The 22,617-nt window shown below is 29.0% G+C and overlaps 1 protein-coding gene across 2 annotated transcripts in view; it reads left to right on the top strand.

Moving 5' to 3' along the window:
- LOC113561097 (atrial natriuretic peptide-converting enzyme-like) overlaps positions 1-8,215 on the top strand; it is a 117,776-nt gene extending 109,561 nt beyond the window's left edge. For both annotated transcript variants that reach the window (XM_026967318.1, XM_026967316.1), the window contains exons 19-20: positions 2,677-2,825; positions 4,905-8,215. In XM_026967318.1, the coding sequence (XP_026823119.1) occupies positions 2,677-2,825; positions 4,905-5,105 (350 nt within the window). In that variant the 3' untranslated portion in view covers positions 5,106-8,215. The remainder of the gene's footprint in view (positions 1-2,676; positions 2,826-4,904) is intronic.
- The last annotated feature ends 14,402 nt before the right edge of the window (positions 8,216-22,617 follow it).

The raw sequence follows: 22,617 nt of genomic DNA on the forward strand, positions 1-22,617 counted from the left end.
ACAAGAATAAAGTCACGTTTATTACCGTTATATTAATGTAACATAATATCTAATATACAATTTAGTGAACAAAATAATTTGCAACACAATTATAAACCATTACATTTGTAGACTATTCAACGTGTAAATAAATTATTTATTGCAATCCAAAAACTACTTAAATATAATTCATAGTAATCGAAAACCCATACTTAGACTAAATCCGGTTTAATAACCTAATAAAGGGTTGAATAAATTGTGATAATACATTTGAAAGCAATGATATAAAATATAAATCATCCAATTAAAAAAAAAAATGAGTTTTTTTATCCTGGTTGTAGTTATAAGTGCTTAAAAACTGCACGTCTTATATTACTCCAAAACCACACTTTCTTTCATTTTTAAAAAAAGGGTTCAACAGCATATTAATTATATGCAGTATATCGAGAGTATAAATCATATTCTATGCACTAGGCTACGATATAAATATTATCTAGTTAACGCAAAATTTATATTTAAAGCTTTAAAATAAAAATTTTCCATTTAATAAAACACCCATCTTGTTAAATTGTTAGTAGTTTATAACAATATCAAATTATTTTAATTAGAATAACTTTATTACATCAAATATTTCTCTAATAAACATTACTTTTTACTTTAACTTTTTATGTATAGCACTCTAGAAATTACGTTTCCTAACATTTTCATAGAAACAAGGAATATTTATTTTGATTTTGCTAATCCAATCTATTTGAAAAATAATTGAGTTATTATTAGATCAGGTACTGTTCATTTCTCGATCAACCAAAACACTATTCACATTTATTTGAGATGATATGTAATTACTTTTGGACAGTACTTAAATATTATTAACATCAATATTATTACCATTCAGGGCGTAATTGAAGTCTAAATATTATACTTATACCTGTCTTATCATACCTGTGAGTTGTTAGGTCAAACGAATTTAGTAAGCGAGTATTTTAATTTAGTGAACGGTGTAATGATGATATTTAATTTTAAATTAAGTCAATAAACCAGCACAGTTTAAAATAAAAAAATACAATTCATAGAATCCTAACTGCTTATTTAAAATTGTATTAACATTCAATAATTTGTAACTCTGTTTTAGCATTCGAGTTTTGTGCGTATGTACCTATTTTCCTTGTTATTGTTCTTAAATAAATTTAATTTAGATAAATAAATTACTGCTATTATCGATTGGTATCAGTAAATTCAAGTATGTTTTTCTGTTCTATAAATATCAGTTATTTGTTTTAGTTCAAAATACTTGTTAACTAATAATTCAATTTATTTTATTTTATTAAAAGAAAAGTTTTTACTGAACGAATAGTTAAAACTACTATTGTTTCAACAATAATGCTTTTAAACTATTTCTTTTTTTTTTGTAATATTTATAGCCTATATAGGTACATAGGCAACATTTATTCACCAAAAATTCGTTTCAAAAATCCAATTTAACTATAATAGAATATTTAAAAATAACCTTCTGTAAACTATATTTTAAAGTTGTTTTACATGCTGAATATAATATAATTATACAGTCACCTTTCTATTTATATTTGTATTAACTGGTTTTCCTTTTTATAGTATAGCTATATACCATTCATATAATATACTATATATTGAGAAATAATTAATTTTCATAATATGTTAATTATGGAGATGTATTAATAGATATAATGCACGTAACAATAATTATCTTTTTTTTTTATTTTATCAAACAATGAATAAGCTTACAAAAAGTTAATTTGACAAGTTATTGTTCTGTAATGTAATACTCGCTCCATAGTTTCTTACAATATAATAAATGCAATTTAAAGCGTTGTAGTGTTTCAGTGTTTCAGTGTTTATACTGTACATTGTTGAGTGTTGACCTAAATTATTATTTATTTTTTCTTTAGTATTTCATCGTATTGTATTATTAATACATTTTTATACAGTAAAATATATTACGAATCAAGAATGCTGACTTACGGTTTAAATATATAATAAGTGTAAAATGTATGAAGCAGACCAACACTTTCACCAACTTTACTTTTTACTAAGAAAACTACGATCTCAAAATAAAATTGCTCTCGTTATTTCTTGTCAAATTTAATTTCCTTTCTTCGATTTTCTTCTACGCCAGCAATAGATATCTACTATTTCTAGTGTAGTTCATAAACACGAAAATAAAATAAAAACAATAAATATATAATCGTCTATGTTTCATCTCAAAATAATTGTAAAGTGAGGTACCATGGGGTGAGAGGAATTTACTTTTTTTAAAAAGTCAAATTTATATAGCATATTTGAGCTAGTATTACAAATTTACAAAAATAGGGCACATATAAATATATAATTGACACCTCGCTCCACCACCAAACCTCGTTTATATGTTCAGAATGTATAAATGGTGCATTGGTACCAATATGTATTCATTACAATCAAAACATTTATATATACATAGTTCACTAGTGCACATCAACAATTTTATGAAGAATTCCGAATTGTGGAACAAATAATTGATTTATGTTTCGTTTTTAATTGTGTCGCATACTTGCATAGTATAGTTAATGATTATTTGTTGTAGTACTCAAGTATAATATAGAAACATTTTCTTTCTGCTTAACGCCAAAGACCAGATTTGTGTTATATATTTCAATAATAAATAATTATTTTTATTTTTCATAGGAGCCGATTATGAACCGACAGTAAATGAAGTTCAAGTTCCCGTACTGGATAGAGATTTGTGTAACACGTGGCTAAAACAGAAGGACGTTAACATTACGGAGGGGATGATATGCGCCGGGTACGAGCAGGGTGGCAAAGATGCATGTCAGGTGATTATCGTTAAACAGTGGAAAACATAGTTTCGTTCTATCAGATTCACTGAAAACGCGAAAACTTATTTATTTATAATTGGAAAATTTTTCGAGGTATTATTTTTATTGTCTGTACCACGTACTACGAAACACTATTCTGGTTTGTAGGCGATTGTCAAGACTTAGTTTTTTACACAATTTATTCGAATAACTAGAGTACATGAAGTTATTGCGAAAATATGTATGCAACGTACGTTAGGTACATAGAAAATAATACTGGATACTTATTTTAGTAAACAACACTCATCATTTTAAAATATATTACCAAACGTTTTTGAAAATATTTTTTTAATATAATTTCCGGATAAAATAAAACAACATTTTATTAAAAAATTATATATTTTTATTGTTATATTTTTTTAAGTTTTTTTACTTTTTTAAACTACAACATATTATATTGGAAAAAACCAAAGAAATTGTCTACGTTTTTATGTGTATAAAACTAAAATACTTTATCATAATACCATAGAATTATGACAATACTGATAAGATTGTTAACTTTTTGGGTTTAAAGTTACTAAAAACTAGATGGTTAGTAACTGATTTCTCTTCAATCTTGAAGGTATTGAATATCCTGAATTATTGCAAAAATTGACATTAGAGTACTCTTCTTTAATTTCATCTTTTGCAGCTATACCTTTTCAAAAAAATAATTATTTTACTAATGGTCTGGTCCTGCTCCTGGTGTGTCATTTGTAAATAATATGCAATCGAATTCATAATTTTTATTTGATACCTTCCTTACTCTCTTTAAATGTTAATTTAACTATAATATTATTTTTCACTTATATACAGTTATTTTACCTATTGAGATGTTATATATTTATTTATTGATTTTAATTAATAAATATATTATATTATTATTCTAAAGCAGAATATTTGTTTGATTACTTTGATATATAGAAAATAGAAATCTAAATTTGAAAGAGTATTATATGAATTATAACTTATAACTTATAAGTATTTAAAGTGTCGACAAGCGGATTTTTAGTAGACAATCATTTTGTGGAGTATTCCCGTGCCACTCTATTCCGCTCATCAAAACTTCAAGAGGTTATAACTGTTAAAAGTTATAACTCATTAATTTTAAGTCCGAATCTAGATATATATGCATAGAAATACCCCGAAAAATATTATATTTCAGAATATGAGTTCAAAAACGTATCTTGTCATTCAAAAAAAGTAAGAATATTGTTTATTTCAACTGGAAATTATGTAAATAATATATTTTGAAATAATAAGTGTTGTTCAATAAATTAATTGCCTTATATAGTACATTCCTCGAGATTGAGGTCTAAGCCGTATTTACAGACTATTATAGTGTTAGTATGCAAATATTAAGAAACTACAATTATTACACAGATTTAAATTATATTTGTGTAAATGCTGCAAATAGCCACTGTATAAAACAGTATATTATAATATTTAAATATGATTTCTATAGGTTTTTTTCCTGTTATCATGCTTCTACAATTTTGACTATTGCTGCATTAAGGTAGAGATTAAATTTGATAAGTTAACATCTAATCTATTCAACACTCTGCCTATACATTAGGTTTTTATCCTGATGTGTACAGTTTACGAATTAATTACCAAAACAATTTGAATTATGACTGATTTAAATATTTTTTTTAGAAATTTACCTATCAATTCGTACTTGTTTTCCTATAATAGTATACAATATACCCATCCAGTCCACCTCTGCCGCAGTGACCATGTGACGATTTTACGACTAAATTACACTGAAAAGAACATAAAAATTGTAAGATCGTAACGGTTGTCGAGTATTAAAATGAGCCGGATGACTAATAACAAGTACAATATAGATCGTACACTCAAAGAACGCCGTTATTACTGATGAGTAATAACCAATATACCGTTCCTCGCGCTCGATTCGATTTTCGTGCCTCACTGTGTGTCCATACATAGGATATAGATTGATTACTAGTATAATATCGATATGTCGACCGTAGTTGTGCACAAAATAAGTTGAATGGCAACGGATGTACCTAAAGTATACATGTGATTTCTCAACAGGGCGACTCGGGCGGTCCACTACTGTGTCCGATGGAAGGATATAGAGACCGGTGGTTCGTGGGTGGCATCGTCAGCTGGGGCGTGGAGTGCGCGACACCCAGCCTGCCTGGTGTGTACGTCAACGTGCCCATGTACACGGAATGGATCAAGAATAATATACGTACCGACCAGCTGTTTTCGTCGGCAGACGACGAGTATTGAACGTGATTTTTTGCGAGCACAGCGCGATCGGTTTTCATCCGTTCGTCGTCCCATCTCCTATGTCCCTTATCACCAAACGTACACTTCAAGAGCTGCAATTTTCCGCATTGTTATCTGCAGTGGTTGTCGTCTTTGGGTTTCCCTTAATGGCAAATAAAATATTAACGAAAAACAGTACAGTACATTGATACAGATTTCAATATTATGTTTTACAACGACCTTTTGTGATTTTGATCAGTCGATCGGTTCGATTGAAAAATGTGTAATAACAACATTATCTTTTAACTTTTCATAATGATATGTACGATGTCTGCCGTAATATGATAAATGATTTATATATTTTGTAAGACGTTGCGAAAAACCTCGCGATTTATATCATATTTATTCCGTTTCTATACAATTTAAACGCTGTAGGTATTTAGTCTAATATTTAAAATAAATTCTTCTTGAAACTATAAGTGCCTATACATTCAAAAATGTCAAGGTATATTCGAAATTTTTGCCTTGTTTTTTGAGTGCGATACGATAGTTTCATACTGTAAACTATGGCGGTGGATAGCTGAATATGCTACACGAAAACATAATTTCAACATTTTTCAAATGGTACATTTTCTCATTGACATTAACGGAGCTTATAATATTTGAACTTTGTGATTTGCGCTACTAATACCCGTGTAACACAAAAAATTCGTTGATACGATATTTTCGCACGTATCATCACTGTCGGTACATCATATTAGTTTAAATATCCGACAAATTACTTAAAACTAAAACTTTTATAGGAAGTGTACTACACTGTATACGTTTAAACAATATGGCACGTACAATCATAGTTATCCGTCCAAGAATATAACTCCTGATTTATCTTATACTTTTATTTCGCTTGGAACTTTTATTAAAATTAACGATAAATATAATATCGTGTAGTTATACTCAAATACTATCCGATTTCTTGAAAACCAAAATATTTATAATTATGACCTAATCTACTCACATCTATCCAAATGGGTAATAATTTTGTTTTATTTAGATTTACTATTAGAAGTGCCACTCGTTTTATTTTATTAAACGATATAATTATAATACAATACGTTCGAAATATGAAACGAGTAGAAAATAGTCACGTATTAGGTTATGTTAGGTAATTATGATCGCAAAGAGTTTAATTTATTTTTTTACCGAAAATCTTAACTATAATATTATTACCTATAAAACGTTAGTATGCAATTTTCGGCAAAACTATTAATTTTCTATTCACATACCAGATATCACTGTTATTGTGTCATTAGTCACAACTTCCATATAACGTTGAATTAAAAAAATAAATCAAAATTGCTCATTGATGAACATATTCAGACAAAAAACAAAAAACACAGACACACAGACACAGACACAGACACACACAGACACAGACACAGACACACACAGACACAGACACAGACACACACACACACACACACACACACACACACACACACACACACACATACACATACATTGTTTAGAATATTATTGTTATTGTAATATACTTCAAGTTGTCGTGTGGCAAAAACGTAAAGCGATAAACAATCTTATGCGAAAGTCCTACACGGAGCGCATTGTAATCTTCATGGCGACGGTATTTGAAACAATAAATATAATATTTTATATTAATCCAAGACAAAAAGTGAGATTTTTTTTGTATATCTATTAAATTTAAGGAACACTTATAAAATTGTATTAATATTAAAAACAAAAATAGGCTAATAAATAGTTGTGCGTAGAAAGATATAATATTGGCCAGTCAGCTATTTTTATAAAAACAAATAGGTACAACTAAAAAAAAAAAAATAATTACATTTATTTGATATATTGTATATCATATTAAATATATTAAATTACATATATTATTACTAATGAACTTTCAAAAAACAAAGATAACAACGCAGGACACCCTCTAACATGATTTCCGTTTAAACGATTAGAGTTAGATAATTTTTGGTGAATATATTTTCTGACAAATAACAGAAACTAATCAATTAGTTGAACTCAATTAGCACAATATTTTGAAGTTTAATATCGATCAATGTAAAAGTTAATTCTATATGCTAGGCTTATTATAGCCATTCTTGTGCAATATGTCACTTGTAAATTAGTTGGATAAGTATTGCAATTTGTGAAAAACTACTATTACTTTAGCTCAAGCTTTAAATGTGATTAGTTTTCAAATAGTTAAAAATATACACAATATTATAATATGATAAGCAAACATATTAAACAGTAAAATACACGTAAATATTGTAAAAATAAAAACATGTTTGACATATGACAATATATAATATAAATTAGATATAATTATTAATACGTGCAACTATGGAAGTTTCTGTTCTATTGTAGCTTAGAAATCGTATACGATCATTACTGTGGTTGTACAACGTACAATAGTATTATATTATATAATGAAATATTAAGGGCGTTTATTGATATTTTCTATGTACATTGTTTATGAGGTGTTTGGAATATGATTGATGAATATTGATATATTTTATGATAAATATTTGATGATTGGAAAAATATAAATACTTATTTTTCTATTATGGATGTCCTGATGGACAGTAGTTTTCAATGCTAATGAACCATGGCATGGGACTTAAAAACTTTGTAAAAAAAAAAAATGTGATTATCGGAATGGCAAATTAATAATGTACCAAATTGTTATTTTTGACTACTAGTGTCGTGTTATATTGATTTTTGTACCAAAACAAATATTTATATACATTACAAATGTACGCTAAAATGGATGCAATTTTATGTAAGTGATAGGAAATTTCATAGTTACCAAAAATATTGAACTATAATTATGGGGTGAGGGTATGAGAATGTTCTGAATAATTTTTCAAAAATATCTTGATTTGTTCCAATAATATTGTGTGCGATTTAAACCATTTTATGCGATCTATCAAACAATATAATATTTTAGATTACATTAAACGACATATTGTATAAGGTATAAATTAAGCGAATTGTATTATATTATAAATGTTCATACATCGACATTCGACATGACGCATATACAATGTTAGAAACAATTATTAAAAATTTTTCACATTATTGAACATTTTCATACTCATCCCTAGTGTTATTATTATAATTTAATAAAATTTATTAGTTATAGTACTTATTATAATATTGTAATTGTGTGAAAAATTAAATATATAATTTTATACTTAAAAAAATATATTAAACTTAAATTGTTACCAACGAGACGAATGGCAAAACAAAGTTATTTTTATTATTGAATTTTTTTCTGTTTCCTTATTTCTTGTGTGTGCATTTTACTTTTTTTGTTGTATTTTGAAAAGAAAATCAATGAATTATAGTTTTAACGATGTTACCGTATATTATACCCTAATGACTTAAAGTAGATAGATATATAAATAAATATTATGGAAAAGGAAATTAGTATATTAAGAAAAAATTAAGTTGAATATAATAACGTATATTTGTGTAAACTAGAATAAGCAACGAATTGTTTAGTAAAGAAAACTTTAAAGCTTGATGTCGAATTTTTTTATTTCATTCCTACATACCTTAATATTATAATGTACATTATTTGATTTTGAGAACGAAATTTTATTTTTTCAGCCCATAATATTTATATGTAACACATAGGTGATGTTACGCTGAGGCAAGGGTGGGCAAGTGCCTGCTTCAACATTTTATTTTTCCACTCCATTGTCTCCTCTATATTATTTTAATTTTAAGCATATATAGTAATTAATAAAGAAATTGTAAATCATTATTAATATAGAAGATAGTATTAATTACTATAAAGAGTTTTTAGACTTGATAAGCTATATTATTTTAAATTTGACTGTTTGATATATTCAAATTAAATATGGTTTTTGCACATTTGGAAATAAAAATATTCAATAAAGTTAATACTTTCTAAAATTGCAAAAAATAAAAAGTAATTTGAAGTTTTACTGTAGGTTTATGATAATAATATAGTAGGTATATTTTTTGATTATTTATTTAGAATCATAACATATTATACCCAAAACATTTTTAGTAACACTTTTCTGAAAATATGGTATAAACAAATTAATGGGTGATGGAGTAGCTATACATAAATGCCTCACCACAAAATTATTTGGCCCGGTATTGCCCCCTTCCACCCACTAAAAAATAAAAATAAATATTTGTTGTCGCCACTGGTGTAACATAATGTATATTATATAGGTACATAGATTCATCAAAAATAGTGACCTTGTTTTCTTTTTTCAATAATATAGTAATTTGAAAACTGGTTTTTATATATACTTTTGTTTTTCAAATAAGAAACCCAATTTTCTACCTAAGTAGATGATTTTTTTTTTTTGAAGATCTTGATGTAACAAAATCAAAATTCAAACACGTAGTTTAATATAATATTATATTGAAATTATTGTTGTAATAAAAATATTATAATGGATTTAGAAGATATCAGAGCTATAGTTATTTGAACGTCTTAATAATTGTATAAATAAATAAAAATAATTATATAAATATAATATATTTACTGTCAGTACAAGAGGTCCGTATATCAAAAAAAGTAAATTGTTCAAGAGAGCGATTCAATAGCTTATTGTAATTAGTAAGTTATCTTCAGTCACAAATAAGTGTAACAAATTTTATTCAATAATTTGTTGTGGGTTTGTATTTTGAAATATGGCCTTATTGCATTCATAATTTTATTAAATTTCCATTTATATCACCATAATATTATTATTTAATATAACTGTAAATATTGACGTATTACTAATGACTATATTATTATTAATAATAATATTAATATTATTGGTATTATTATAGCCCATACATAATAATATTATACTGAAAATGTATTGAGAATTTCAATTATTAAATTATTTCATAATAAATAAAAATTTCCTATTTATTTAAAAACAAATAATTTTATTTTCAAAATGTTCTATCTAGTATACCGTAATAGTACTTATTTAAAAGATATAAACTCAGTTTCTTATTATTAATACTTATTACACTAGTAAAAGCATTTTAATAACTGAGAAAATGCGAAACTACTCAAGCGGATTTTGAATTACCTATTAATATATAAATTTTCAATAAAATTATAAAAAATAATTTACAGTGTAATGTAGTGGGTTTAAATTAGAAAAACAGGAGTTCGTAACGCTATAGTATATATATGTAACTTATAATTTATAAGCAATTTTGAGAAATTGAATATAAGGTAAATACCATTCAATAATCAGATTTTAAATTAGAAGAAAAATAAGTTAGGTAGCATGCTTAGTAAATATATCCAATAAGTACATAATGCAGTGGTTAGTTCTTAAAATGGATATCTCGTGGATGGTATTACACATGCTCGAAATAATTATCTATCAATATTATTCTGCTAGAATCAGTTGAATATAATTTTATAACACGTGGTTGGCGTGAAATTCAGAATGCGAGATTTGGTGGGTTTTATACTGAACAGAATACTATATTAATGTCGAATAAAATAGATTAATACAGTGAAACCTCCCTCAACGGACGCCTCTAAATAGCAGATATTTTTTGGGGAACGAGTACATTTTCATTACTTTTCGTTAGGAAAACCTCTAAATACCGGAAACTCTAAATAACGTACACTTTTATGGCATTTTAACTTTTGATTTTAATTATTTCTATTTAATTATTTTATCTTATCTTGGCATTTTTTTTAAATTACATAAAAATAAAAATAAATTCAATTTATTATGTACCTCTGTATAAGTACAAATAACTAAATAAAAAAATCAATTTTTTAATTATAATTTCAATTTTTTATTTTTCTTATATTATATTTCTCCCTCTAAATAGCGGACAAAATTTCAGCGATCCAGGGTGTGCGGTATTTAGACAATTCACTGTATTTAGTTCAGTTAGGATCAGTATTTTGTACATACTAAAAATATGGTTTTATTATTTTGTTGTTTTTATACAAATATGTTTTTTGTGTTTAAATACTATCTGCAAAGAGCTAATACACAAAAGGAAAAGGTGAGAAAACAACCTGAAACAAAACTTGTATGGTTTCTTGAATACATGTTATGTATTTATTTTGTTATTGGTTTATGGTTTTTATTTATTTATTTTTCGTCAAATGACATTTATTTTTTATTTTTTAACAGGTATTCAATCTGTTTACAAAATAAAACAGTAAGTAATAACGATAATATAGAAAAAAATAGTATGAATAAACATTAATCACTGGAATGACTTTATAAACAATAAAATCGTACCCACAGTTTTTAATATGGGTCGTCATTTATGATAATTCAGTATTTGGATTGCATTATATATATTATAATATTACACAATTTCGTAAAAAAATTAATTTCATACGTTTATAACATTTTCTCTATAATAACGCTAGAATTTTTTTTTATTGTTATAAGAAGGAAATGTTATGAAGAACCTTGTATTGGGTTTTTTAACAATAGGTATAAATCACAAAAATGTTATGAATTTTCAAGTTTAAATCTCCTTGCTAATTTTTGAGATTTTGACATATTTTGTAAACATTTGAATTTTAAATGCTTTTAAACAAAAATTGTGACTAACAATTTTTGTTTTTTTTTTTTTTACTACGATAATTACAACTTGTAATAAACCTTTTATTAAATTTTTAAGAGCTTTTGGAGTGCCAATTTTTTTTTATAGGCATTTCAAAAAAAAAAAAACTTAGAGAAATTGAATTCAACAATTCACTATTTAAATAAAAACCAATCTCCATGTATAAAATATGATTTTAGCACGAATCTCAGAAAACTATTAAGGGGCTGTAGACGATGCAAAAAATCACGTAAAACAGGCCATAAGCTAGACAAAACTGTGGGACTTGGACTTGACGAATTTTAATTTTGAAAACAAATTTAAAATCTTCAACACCTTAACTAAAACTTGATCGAAGGAATTTTCATTATTACAAAAATTAATGGTGTACTTAAATACATCAAGACTTCACAAAGAAATGCCCGACAACTTTATCTCTCCTGAGTCCTTACACAATCGTTCAATATGAAAACTGCCTTATCCCCACCCCACCCAAGTTAGGTTTAATACACATAATACACACATCTGCCTAACTTTGAATAATATTATAATTTTTAGTATAGTCGTCTATACTCTATAGTATAGGACAGTACGTATAAAAAATAATGTATTTAAGCGTAAATGAATGTTGTTTTCTTAATATGTGTTACTGTTAAAATAATTAACTAATATCCATTTTGCTGTTTTTCATTTACGTTTTTTTTTTTTTTTTTTAATTCGAAATGAGCTCCTAAACATTGAGTTCCTAAGTGCTCTGAATTATCTAATTAATTTGATTTATATTAATAACATTTTGTGTACGGATAACCGGGAAAACTTTAAAAACTGTATAAGTTACAGTAATTATATGAATCACGCTAACCTGACTTAACTAAATAACGTTATAATTATAATTTAACCTATAATTAACGTAAATTTAACGTTAATTATAGGCTAACACCAAAAAATACATATATTCAAACTTTGGTTTTAATGACCTATTAATAATATTACTTAAATGTAATGAATAAATACTTAAATTTCAAAAATTGACAAAATATATTTCATACTTCATATTTTTAATTTTACCTCGACATACGTGTACCACTTAAGACTTAATATTATATTAGTTAATTTGGGTTTTACAACAGATGTCTTTGAAATAAATACATAACATATTTAATTATTTGGTTTAATGCATATTATACTCCAAAGTAAATAGCCACTGTTTTAGTGTTTATGATATCATTGTGCTTTTGTAGAGTGCAATTATTTTAGATTTACCCTTCGAAACTAAAAATTATACTTATCGTTATTTGTAGGTAGTTGTCTAAACAAAAACTATGATTTCATTTAAAGTTTTAACAATATTAACTGTAGTAATTGTTAATTTTTGTGTTATTGTAATTGTTATTGTGATGTTGATTATTTGAAAGTAATCTATGAATATAAAAATGGTAACAGATAACACTTATTTATTAGTTATATTAAGATATTATGATATTTATATTAACTAATAAACATAAAATGTATAATATTGTGTATTTTAAATGTGATAGTCTAATTAATTATATCGATTAATATAACTCACATATCAGGATATCAAAATTGTAATGAAACACAAGATTGAAGTATAACAGTATAAGTAGTTTTTTATTACATTTGAATGCAATTACGTTAAACATTTAATTTTAATGTGCAATATTTTCTCTTACATAGCCTAATATAACTCGGTAGAGTTTACAATTAAAAAAAAAAATACATTCATCAGCATAATAATACAATAATATTGTGCGTTTACAATTATACGTGTGGTCGTTACTCACGATGGAAATTCAGTTGACACTCCGTGATGAACGACCTGCAGAACAGTGGATGATGATGGAGCTGCGGCTCTGACTCTTCTTGTTGTACCGCACAGAGGGCTGTTGTCGGGGCTTGGTACTACACATGTTGTTGTCCTGTCTGACGTCTTTCAGATGATACTAAACATGTCCTCTACACAGGAGATTGTAATGATAACGGAACGATTCAATTCGAATAAACTGGGAAGACCTCTTGTGTCATGATGTTTGTTTGCTGAGCTTCACTGAAGCGGGTTATCGCTTAAAAACCACCAAGAAACGGTTAATCAGGAGATGTTTTAGTTTAGTGATCATGTGTGCAGGCCATTCCTGGGGTGTCGCGGTACTAAATTTAACACAATATCCGTATCGAGAACGGAGTTGAATGGAATAATTTATAGCACTGTTCACACTAGTCGTCTTACGTTAATTACTAACTCATTTTTAAATAACAAATAATTTATTTTTATTTTTTAGAATGCATTGGTAAAAGACTCTATGTCAATAAATTATTGTTAATAAATCTTAAAATATGTGTTTATATAGCATAACCATAATAAGGTTATACTTAAAGTTGTGTCCTTTATGGAAATGTCGTAAAGTCCCAGAAAATAATCGCACGGACCGTATAAATACTAAAACATTATATTAAGTCTGGAATCGTGGAAATCTGGAATAAAATGTTTTTTTTTGTTTTCTTATGTCACACATATAATTCCGGATTTTTAAAATATTCAGACCATATTGTCATGGATTATCGAAAAGTATAACTTCGAAACTATGCGCTTTCGAAACTGGACCGTAAAAATCCGTAAAATATCTAACTGTATTATCTCGGACTGTATTTTCTATGAAAAAAATATATAAAACGCAATCCATTTTTGATTTTAGACATTCAAAAATTACTACACATCAGAGTGCTTACTTACTTTCATTCACTCTGTTTTTTATATCTGATTTTATTTTTTATTTATTGTACTTTTACTAATATACATTATATGTTTAATTTTTGAAAATAACAATCAGAACATTTAAATAATGTTGGTTTCAAATGTAAGTATACATTTATGGTGTCAATATGTATTGCTAAATCAGTTTTTGGTATTTTGTTATACATTTAATCAGATAAAATAAGTGAAACTATTTTATAATTATTACACATTTGTATTTTATACCTATTAATAACACAATTTTGCAACACATAAATTTTCGTATAATATATTAAACGTCTGAAGTATTATGCATTTACACAAATGAAAATTAATTTTTAAATTACAATTTTGCAATAAAATTTTGTAAGTTATTTAGAGTGATATAATTTTATACGTTAAAATGATACATAAAAAATATATTAAAACACTTAATATATCGTTACATAATCGAACCTTTATATTATTATACCGTGTGTATCGTATGTGTATATGATGTGCATAATAAATAAAGTATACATTTTTTTTTCCTAATACGTAGTAACTAACATTTGCAAATTATTATAATAAAATATTAGATGTTGAAAATGACCATGCACTTGAAAACCATATGAATGCTATATTCGACGATACTTGGGTCAAAAATTATACTGAAAAAAATGTGAGTTTTGTAAATTTATTTTTTATTTAATACATAATCTCAAATAACTTTTTTCATATAAATTAAAATAAATAAAAACTATATAGTGTATACTAAAAGACTTTGTAAACGAAAATGAAAACATCTCCATAATTTATTAGTTATTAATTTAAAATACAATTTTAATATTTTATTCTTCAAAATGTTTCATTAATACGTATGATATTTGACATTATTTTTATTATTTTTCTACCAATTATTTATTTATATTCGTTTCAATATTTACAGATAATTTCAATTTAATAATATATTAACTTCAAATCTGGCTATGGTTTTGATTTTAGCAAACTTCATTTGTAGTTGGTTTAAAAAAATATATGCATTCGACACACTTGTATATCAAACATAATGATGGTATAATTTATCATCTATTACCTAATAAAAATACTATAATTAATTTTATTATTCAGTATGTTAATTCATGATAAACACCAATTTTACCGATTAGGGGTAGGAATTCGATACGCTTTTCATTTTTTTTCCAGGGGGAGCTATACGATGCTCGCCTGGTCACAAATTCGTAACGTGAACTTTTGAATGAGAACGAGAAAATTTATTTGCATTTTTTGATTTTAAAAAATTGTGTTCTAATTTTATTATAATATTGAATAGGTTATTTTACTACCGCGTACTATAACATAAAAAAATCGGGGGGGGGGCAAGACGTATTGGGAAGCGAGCATTTATTCTAAGGTAACATTGAAGTATTATTTTTGAAAGCAGTAGAACGAATAGAATGAGTTTAAGACTATGAAATCATAATATTGAACATGAAAATTAATTAACCACTACAACACTTTGTAGATCATTCCGTAGATCAGTATATGCTCACTGTGTGTAGCAGGATAAAACTCTAGATAATTCTATTCAGAATTAGAATAGATTTCGACGACGACCTGTAATTAGTTTGTCAACCCCACTGAGTGATTTATCTGTAATGTCAGCTGTGTGGTAAAGTCACAATCTTGCGCACAAATTGGCCGTCGAGGTCTAGCTGATCTCATTCTGAAAGAGTGATTGTATATTAAACCGTTGCCGTACTTGTTACCTTTTATGTTGATCAATCAAGATAATATATAACGGGACAATATATTATGAACACGTGAAAAAGTTGCACAGTTTAAATTATGCATTACAACTGTGCGTGTTAAATTAAAATGTGTGATAGCTTTTATAATCTAACTATATAAGCGTGGTATACAATTTTTTTGGTGAAAACGTGGTCAATAACTTATTTGGTGGAAAAGAAAAAGATGCACTTTTAATGGTCTACTTTTGGTGGATACGTAACGTGACCATATTTTTTTTTCTTCAAAGCGGGACACCTGTACATTTTAATAAGAAAATCATATCATTTTGCGAAAAATAACAATTTTTTTCGTCGTAAAGCACGTCAACTAACTCGAGGTACAGTACAGCGCGTGCCAAGGCAACGGAACTACTAAGATAATAATGTTATGTGTAGGTATTCGGCCGTATTCCATTTATCGCCGATTCCCGCAGTTGACGCGGTGGCAGCGACAATAACAATAAGATAGTTAATTTTGATACCATTTTTATCTATGGACTATGGGTTTTAGTGTTTTACGTAATACATATATATATATTACATAGTTATACTATACGTCTATACGTCTATACGACTATACAGTATAATAGTATAAATAATGTATGATTGTGATTTATGATCAATAAATACTTACCACTAGTCGACTTTTCTTAAAGCGGGACATTTTTGGGTTATTTGGGGACAGCGGGACACTTAGCTCGAAAGCGGGACTGTCCCGCTCAAAGCGGGACGTATGGTCACGTTATGAATACGTGTTACGCCCAGTATAGTAACGGATTTCGGTCTTCAGTGACATACAGTCAGCAAGTAAACGATTTTGGTATGGATTACCAGTTTACCACTAAAGAAATGGTCGTTAACAATATGCGCGTGTCGCTAAGAAATAAGAATAGAATATAAACTTACGGACTGGTTAATGGAACGAACTATTATCCGAGAAACGAAGGAAAAACATGAGAGTATTATTATAATATTATATGTTACACACATCAAATTTACTCTTATAAAATATACATCTCGTACACTATTATACATTCACACGTGTAAATAAAATTGTTTTCGTACACAGAATGATTTATAAATACAACGTGGCCTATCATTTATATCCTTGTTTATACAGTTAAACACATTCCGTTCACGTTTATACGTGATCCGGGCGACCGCTTTTTACATAATATATAATTGTGACACATTTCTGTGTATTCGGGTACTTCTGATTGATTAATATATAGAGGAAACAGTTTTGTGTGACTAGCGCACCGTTGACAATAACGGGTGGCCGCACGCGTCTATTCGCAAATCGAGTGTTGCCAAGAGTTATCAAGTCATCACTACAATCACGTACAATAAGTAGAACGGGTTCGAGGCGATGAATTGGACACGACAATTATTAGTTAATCACTACAACACTCTGTAGACCACCGTGTAGATCACTACGCTCACTGTGTATACTATAGGAGAAAACTCTAGGTAGTCCACTATATACCAGTGGCATTTTTTACGCTCAATAATGAAACAAAAGTAAAATTCGTGTAAAATAACAAAATTACATGTACCTACACAATGACGAGTATACAGCGGGAAAATCCGTCGCGAATTCGGAAGCTGCAGACTACTCGAGGACAAAGCCCATCAGTAGTTTTTACACCTTCCTGGGCAACCGATTTGTGCATATGAACGTGACACGTTTCTGTGCATTGAATACTCCTGATTGATAAGTAGAGTAAACTGCAGTTTTTTGCGACTAAAACACCACTGACAATAACGGGTCGCCGCCGCACGCTTCTATTCGCAAATATAGTATTACCAAGAGTTATCAAGCGATCACTACACGTACACCCAGTAATTCAGCTTAATCTTATTTTTATTTTTTTCATTATAATAAGTTATTATTAATGATAATGCGGGATTTTTCGATAATACTTTCGATAATTGATAGTTTGACTTTGAATTATTTTGTCGTATTATATTTGTCAGAAATATTAGCATGTATGAATATATCAAACTTTGAGTAAAATTTAAAATATTTTATTTATTTTTTATAAGATATGCACATTTTATGTAATTATCCAGAAATATGAAATTATTGTGCATTTTAATGCACATATGCAAAAACATGCAAAAAAAAAATTAATAACAGAATCTACGTTTTACGAAACGTCAAGATATTTTATCAGAACTATTGTAAGTCGAATTTAGAAGAATAATATAAATTATTTGTATGAAAATCCGGACCCTAATAATAAACATACAACCATTACCGTAGTCAATAAAACTAACTTTATAAGTTGTAATAATCCGATTGGATGGCTTGATTCAGTTAATGTAGACGTGCCGGACGTGTGTATCGTGGAGTATGCCATGCTTCGGTATATTATACAAGAAAAAAAACAACCAAAATTTGAAAATTACTCGCAATATATTAAAAACCATCTGGTTTTTTGAAATTTAATTCACCTTATATCTACGTACTTTTGTAACAACTTTGTGTGGATAAAGACCACCAATTTTTAGAGAAATTGTAGCTATAGAAAATAGCAATTTTATTTTTAACCAAAAATGCACACACAATAATGATTTTCAGGTTAGTAACAGCTAACTTTACTCCGTTTCACGAATACGACGGATGATCGGGGATTGACGATTGGTACAGGAGTCAAATTTCCAACCACGTCTAGTATTAGGCGCATGTGGCGAGAGCGGCTGACGACTAAACGAGTTACTTATTCGCTCGTGTCATAAATTAATACTTAAGCACCTACATTTAGGTATATTTTACTTTGATGTATTTACGCATCAATCAACTATTTATGTTATTTTATATTTTTTAATTTTAGTTTTAAATTTTTTTTTAGAACTTGAAAATATTTGGAATGTTAAATTACTTTGTGCAAATTTTCACTACCATTAAATATATCATTAAATCTGTTGGTACTGCGTACAATATATAAAAACTACGGTTAGACGCTCAGCTAACACCGATTTTACTCAATTCCAATTAGTTAACTGCCGGAGTTAAATGAATGCAAATGGCTCACACTGCAACAACCGAATATTGCGATAAAACGAGTTTATTATTTCGAGTTAGGATAAATCGGTATAAAGTTTAAACGACGTCGAATGACATACGAATCTGTTCGAAACATTGCACACATTACGAAAACGTTAATTTTTTTTTTTTTTTGTGGTGTTTTTAAAATTGTAACGTATAATAATTGTCTATTATACAAGATCTTTTTTAGTAATGCATATATCCACGTTCATTTGGTTAAGTTTATTATTGAGAATCACCTATAAAATATATAGGTGAATATATTTTTTTTTATAGATTTTCTATAAAAAAATGAGCAATTAACTCAACTGTGGCCAATTAATGTTAAAAGCGAATTAGTGTAAAATTTTTCAAAAAAACTTTGATAGATTTGACATCTTCTTCTTATATAATAAAACGTGAATTATTAACTAATAATTATTATTATCATTAATCAATTTTTTTTCTTATTATTATTATAATTATCTACTTCTTAAAATAACTTTTTTTTAAATTTTGCAATTATCGGCTACTGCACTATTGGGGTTTCACGGTTTCTTGTTATCTGCCACTGAACACCGGACCGGTCCTGTGTTATCGCTAATGAACCAGGTATAAAAGGCCCGGCGAAACGACCAGCAATGACATTCACTGCCTTTCCTCCGTCGTAGCAAGACCCACCCCGGGCAGACTTGCGCGATTAGGGAAGGCATCTGGTAGATGAGTATTTTAATTTTTTGTCGAAGATTTTTGGATTTTTAGCATATTATGTTGCCTGCACATTGCATTTCTTGTACTCGTAGTATTATTAACAGTGATTTTCCTACTATTCGGAGCTCTAACATTTCCTTAGCTCAAGCTCTAGTATGCACAAACAAAATTCGACCTTGGCTTTGTTCCGTGGCCTATAATATAAGTCTGACACCGTTCGGGCGCACTGTGCCAGTGTTTGGTATGTTACGTTTGCGCGAACACTGGTTTCTTGTTTTCTGTCACAGAACACCGGGTATAAAAGGCCCGGCGAAAAGACCAGCATTGACATTCACTGTCTGTCCTCCGTCGTAGCAAGACCCACCCCGGGCAGACTTGCGCGATAATGGAAGGCATCTGGTTTCTATATTTTTTAATCTTTAACATATTATTATGTTGCCTGCATATTACATTGTTTGTAGTCGTATTATTAAATACTGATTTTATTCATATCTATATTCCTACCTGTTCGCTGCTCTAACATTTCCTTAGCTCAAGCTCTAGTATGCACAAACAAAATTCAACCTTGGGTTTGTTCCGTGGCCTATAATATAAGTCTGACACCGTTCGGGCGCACTGTGCCAGTGTTTGGTGTGTTGCGTTTGCGCGAACACTGATTGTCACATCTGTATTAAGTATTTGTGTATTTTATTTCTTTTTTTATTCCCTTGTTATGTGATAAACGGCCATTCGTAGGAATACGCTATTCGTAAGTGTTCAATTGTGTTTCCCAAATGGAACGTATATTCGTAAGAACTCCGTTTCCCTGTGCGTTATCGTCATTGCCGACAAGCGCAGAACTACGGCAGGTTCCGTTCTGCAGAAATGACGATTTGCGCGTACGGCATATGGTACAGTTCCAGCGACTCGTCAGGGTTTCGAGTTACAGGTATATCGCTCTCGTTTGAGCTGCCCGTCTCGTGTGCCGCTGTAATGATCTGACAACGCGTGCGATTCGATTGTTCGGTGGCTGCGACACCGTTGAATGACATACGAATCTGTTCGAAACATTGTACACGTTACAAAAACGTTAACTTTTTTTTTTTTGTGGTGTAACGTGTAATAATTGACAATTATCTATTCTACAACATCTTTTTTAGTAATACATTTATTCACGTTAATTTAATTAGGTTTGTTATTTACAGGCTCCCAATTATGAATATATATTTTTTTTATAGATTTCCTATAAAAACTAAGCAATTAACTCTACTGTAGCCAATCGCTGTTACAATGTGAATTGTAAAATTTGTCAGAAAAACAATCATAGATTTGACATTTCTTTTACATATTATTATAATAAAAGTGAAAGATAGTCATGTCTCAATATCTAAAATCACAGCGGTCGCATAGAAGAAAGGTGAAAATGAAATCATTATAATAAACTAACGATTACTATAAGGTATGATGACTCGTGGTTAATAATCGTTGTCGACGTTTGGTATGTAACGACACACATGCGTGATATGCAGTCGTAATAATCGTTATGATTATTATTTTATTGGTCACACATAAGTACATTAATATAACGATGGCGATGCGCACTTGGAGCAGTTTGGATTTCCGCGTCTTTTGGATTGGACAATGTTACCGCGACGCTATCACGCGGTGGCTGTCGCTATTCGCTAACGCAGCGTGACGGACCATACAGCGCATATTGGTACTGACGTGGACCACGACTCGGACCCAATAGTGATGACTCTGTTAGCGACGACATATTGATGGCAAACACGGTACGGGGTGAGTTGTTTGGAATTCACATGTCAGCAGTGTCGACTCGGCTGCTGTTTCCGGGCACGGTGCAGCCGGTGCAGGTGCGCGAGATCAACAGCGGCCGGACACGGACAATGACATTACCGACAGGACGATGGTTACACAGTATCACAGGACCTGTGCAATAGCTGTCCGCAGACCAACTGTACCTCTTTTACGTCTTCGAATCCCGACGGCAGAGTCCTGTCCACAGTAATTCACAGTTTCACACACGCATTCGCCGTCTTCGCAAACTATATCCGTTCGCCGTACCTGCACGTTAAGGTCAAAACGCAAGTATAAACGCGCTCGTGGCGATTTTCAGCCAAGGAAAAAAATGTATGTATATAATATTATATACCATCACTGTGCAATTAAACGTCGCTTCGATGTAGTGATGTTATATTGGAACATGTAACATTGCAATACGAGTCTCATTCGTGTCGCAACAATAATCCTACAACTACTAATCGGCCATCTTAGCTGACATACACGTAACATTGCTTCCATATTTTCTGGCGATATTTTAGTAATACTATAAAGTAACATCTATGCGATTTTTCGATAAAACGACGAAATAACAAATCAACCGCATAAGAATCGTTGAACAACATTACCTTGTTGTTGCACACCAGTTATTATTCAACATGAAAACCATTTTCTTGTAAAAAAATTAAAAAAGAAAGATACACTTGATATGCAGTCGTAATAATCGTTATGATTATTATTTTATTGGTCACACACATAAGTACATTAATATAACGGTGACGATGTACACTTGAGGTTGTTTGGATTTCCGCGTTTTTTAGATTGAACAATATCGCTATTCGCTAACGTATAGTGACGGGTCATACAGCGGCTATAGGAACGCACGTG

The sequence above is a fragment of the Rhopalosiphum maidis genome, chromosome 4 (genome assembly GCF_003676215.2).
Source record: "Rhopalosiphum maidis isolate BTI-1 chromosome 4, ASM367621v3, whole genome shotgun sequence".
Taxonomy (NCBI): Eukaryota; Metazoa; Arthropoda; class Insecta; order Hemiptera; family Aphididae; genus Rhopalosiphum; species Rhopalosiphum maidis.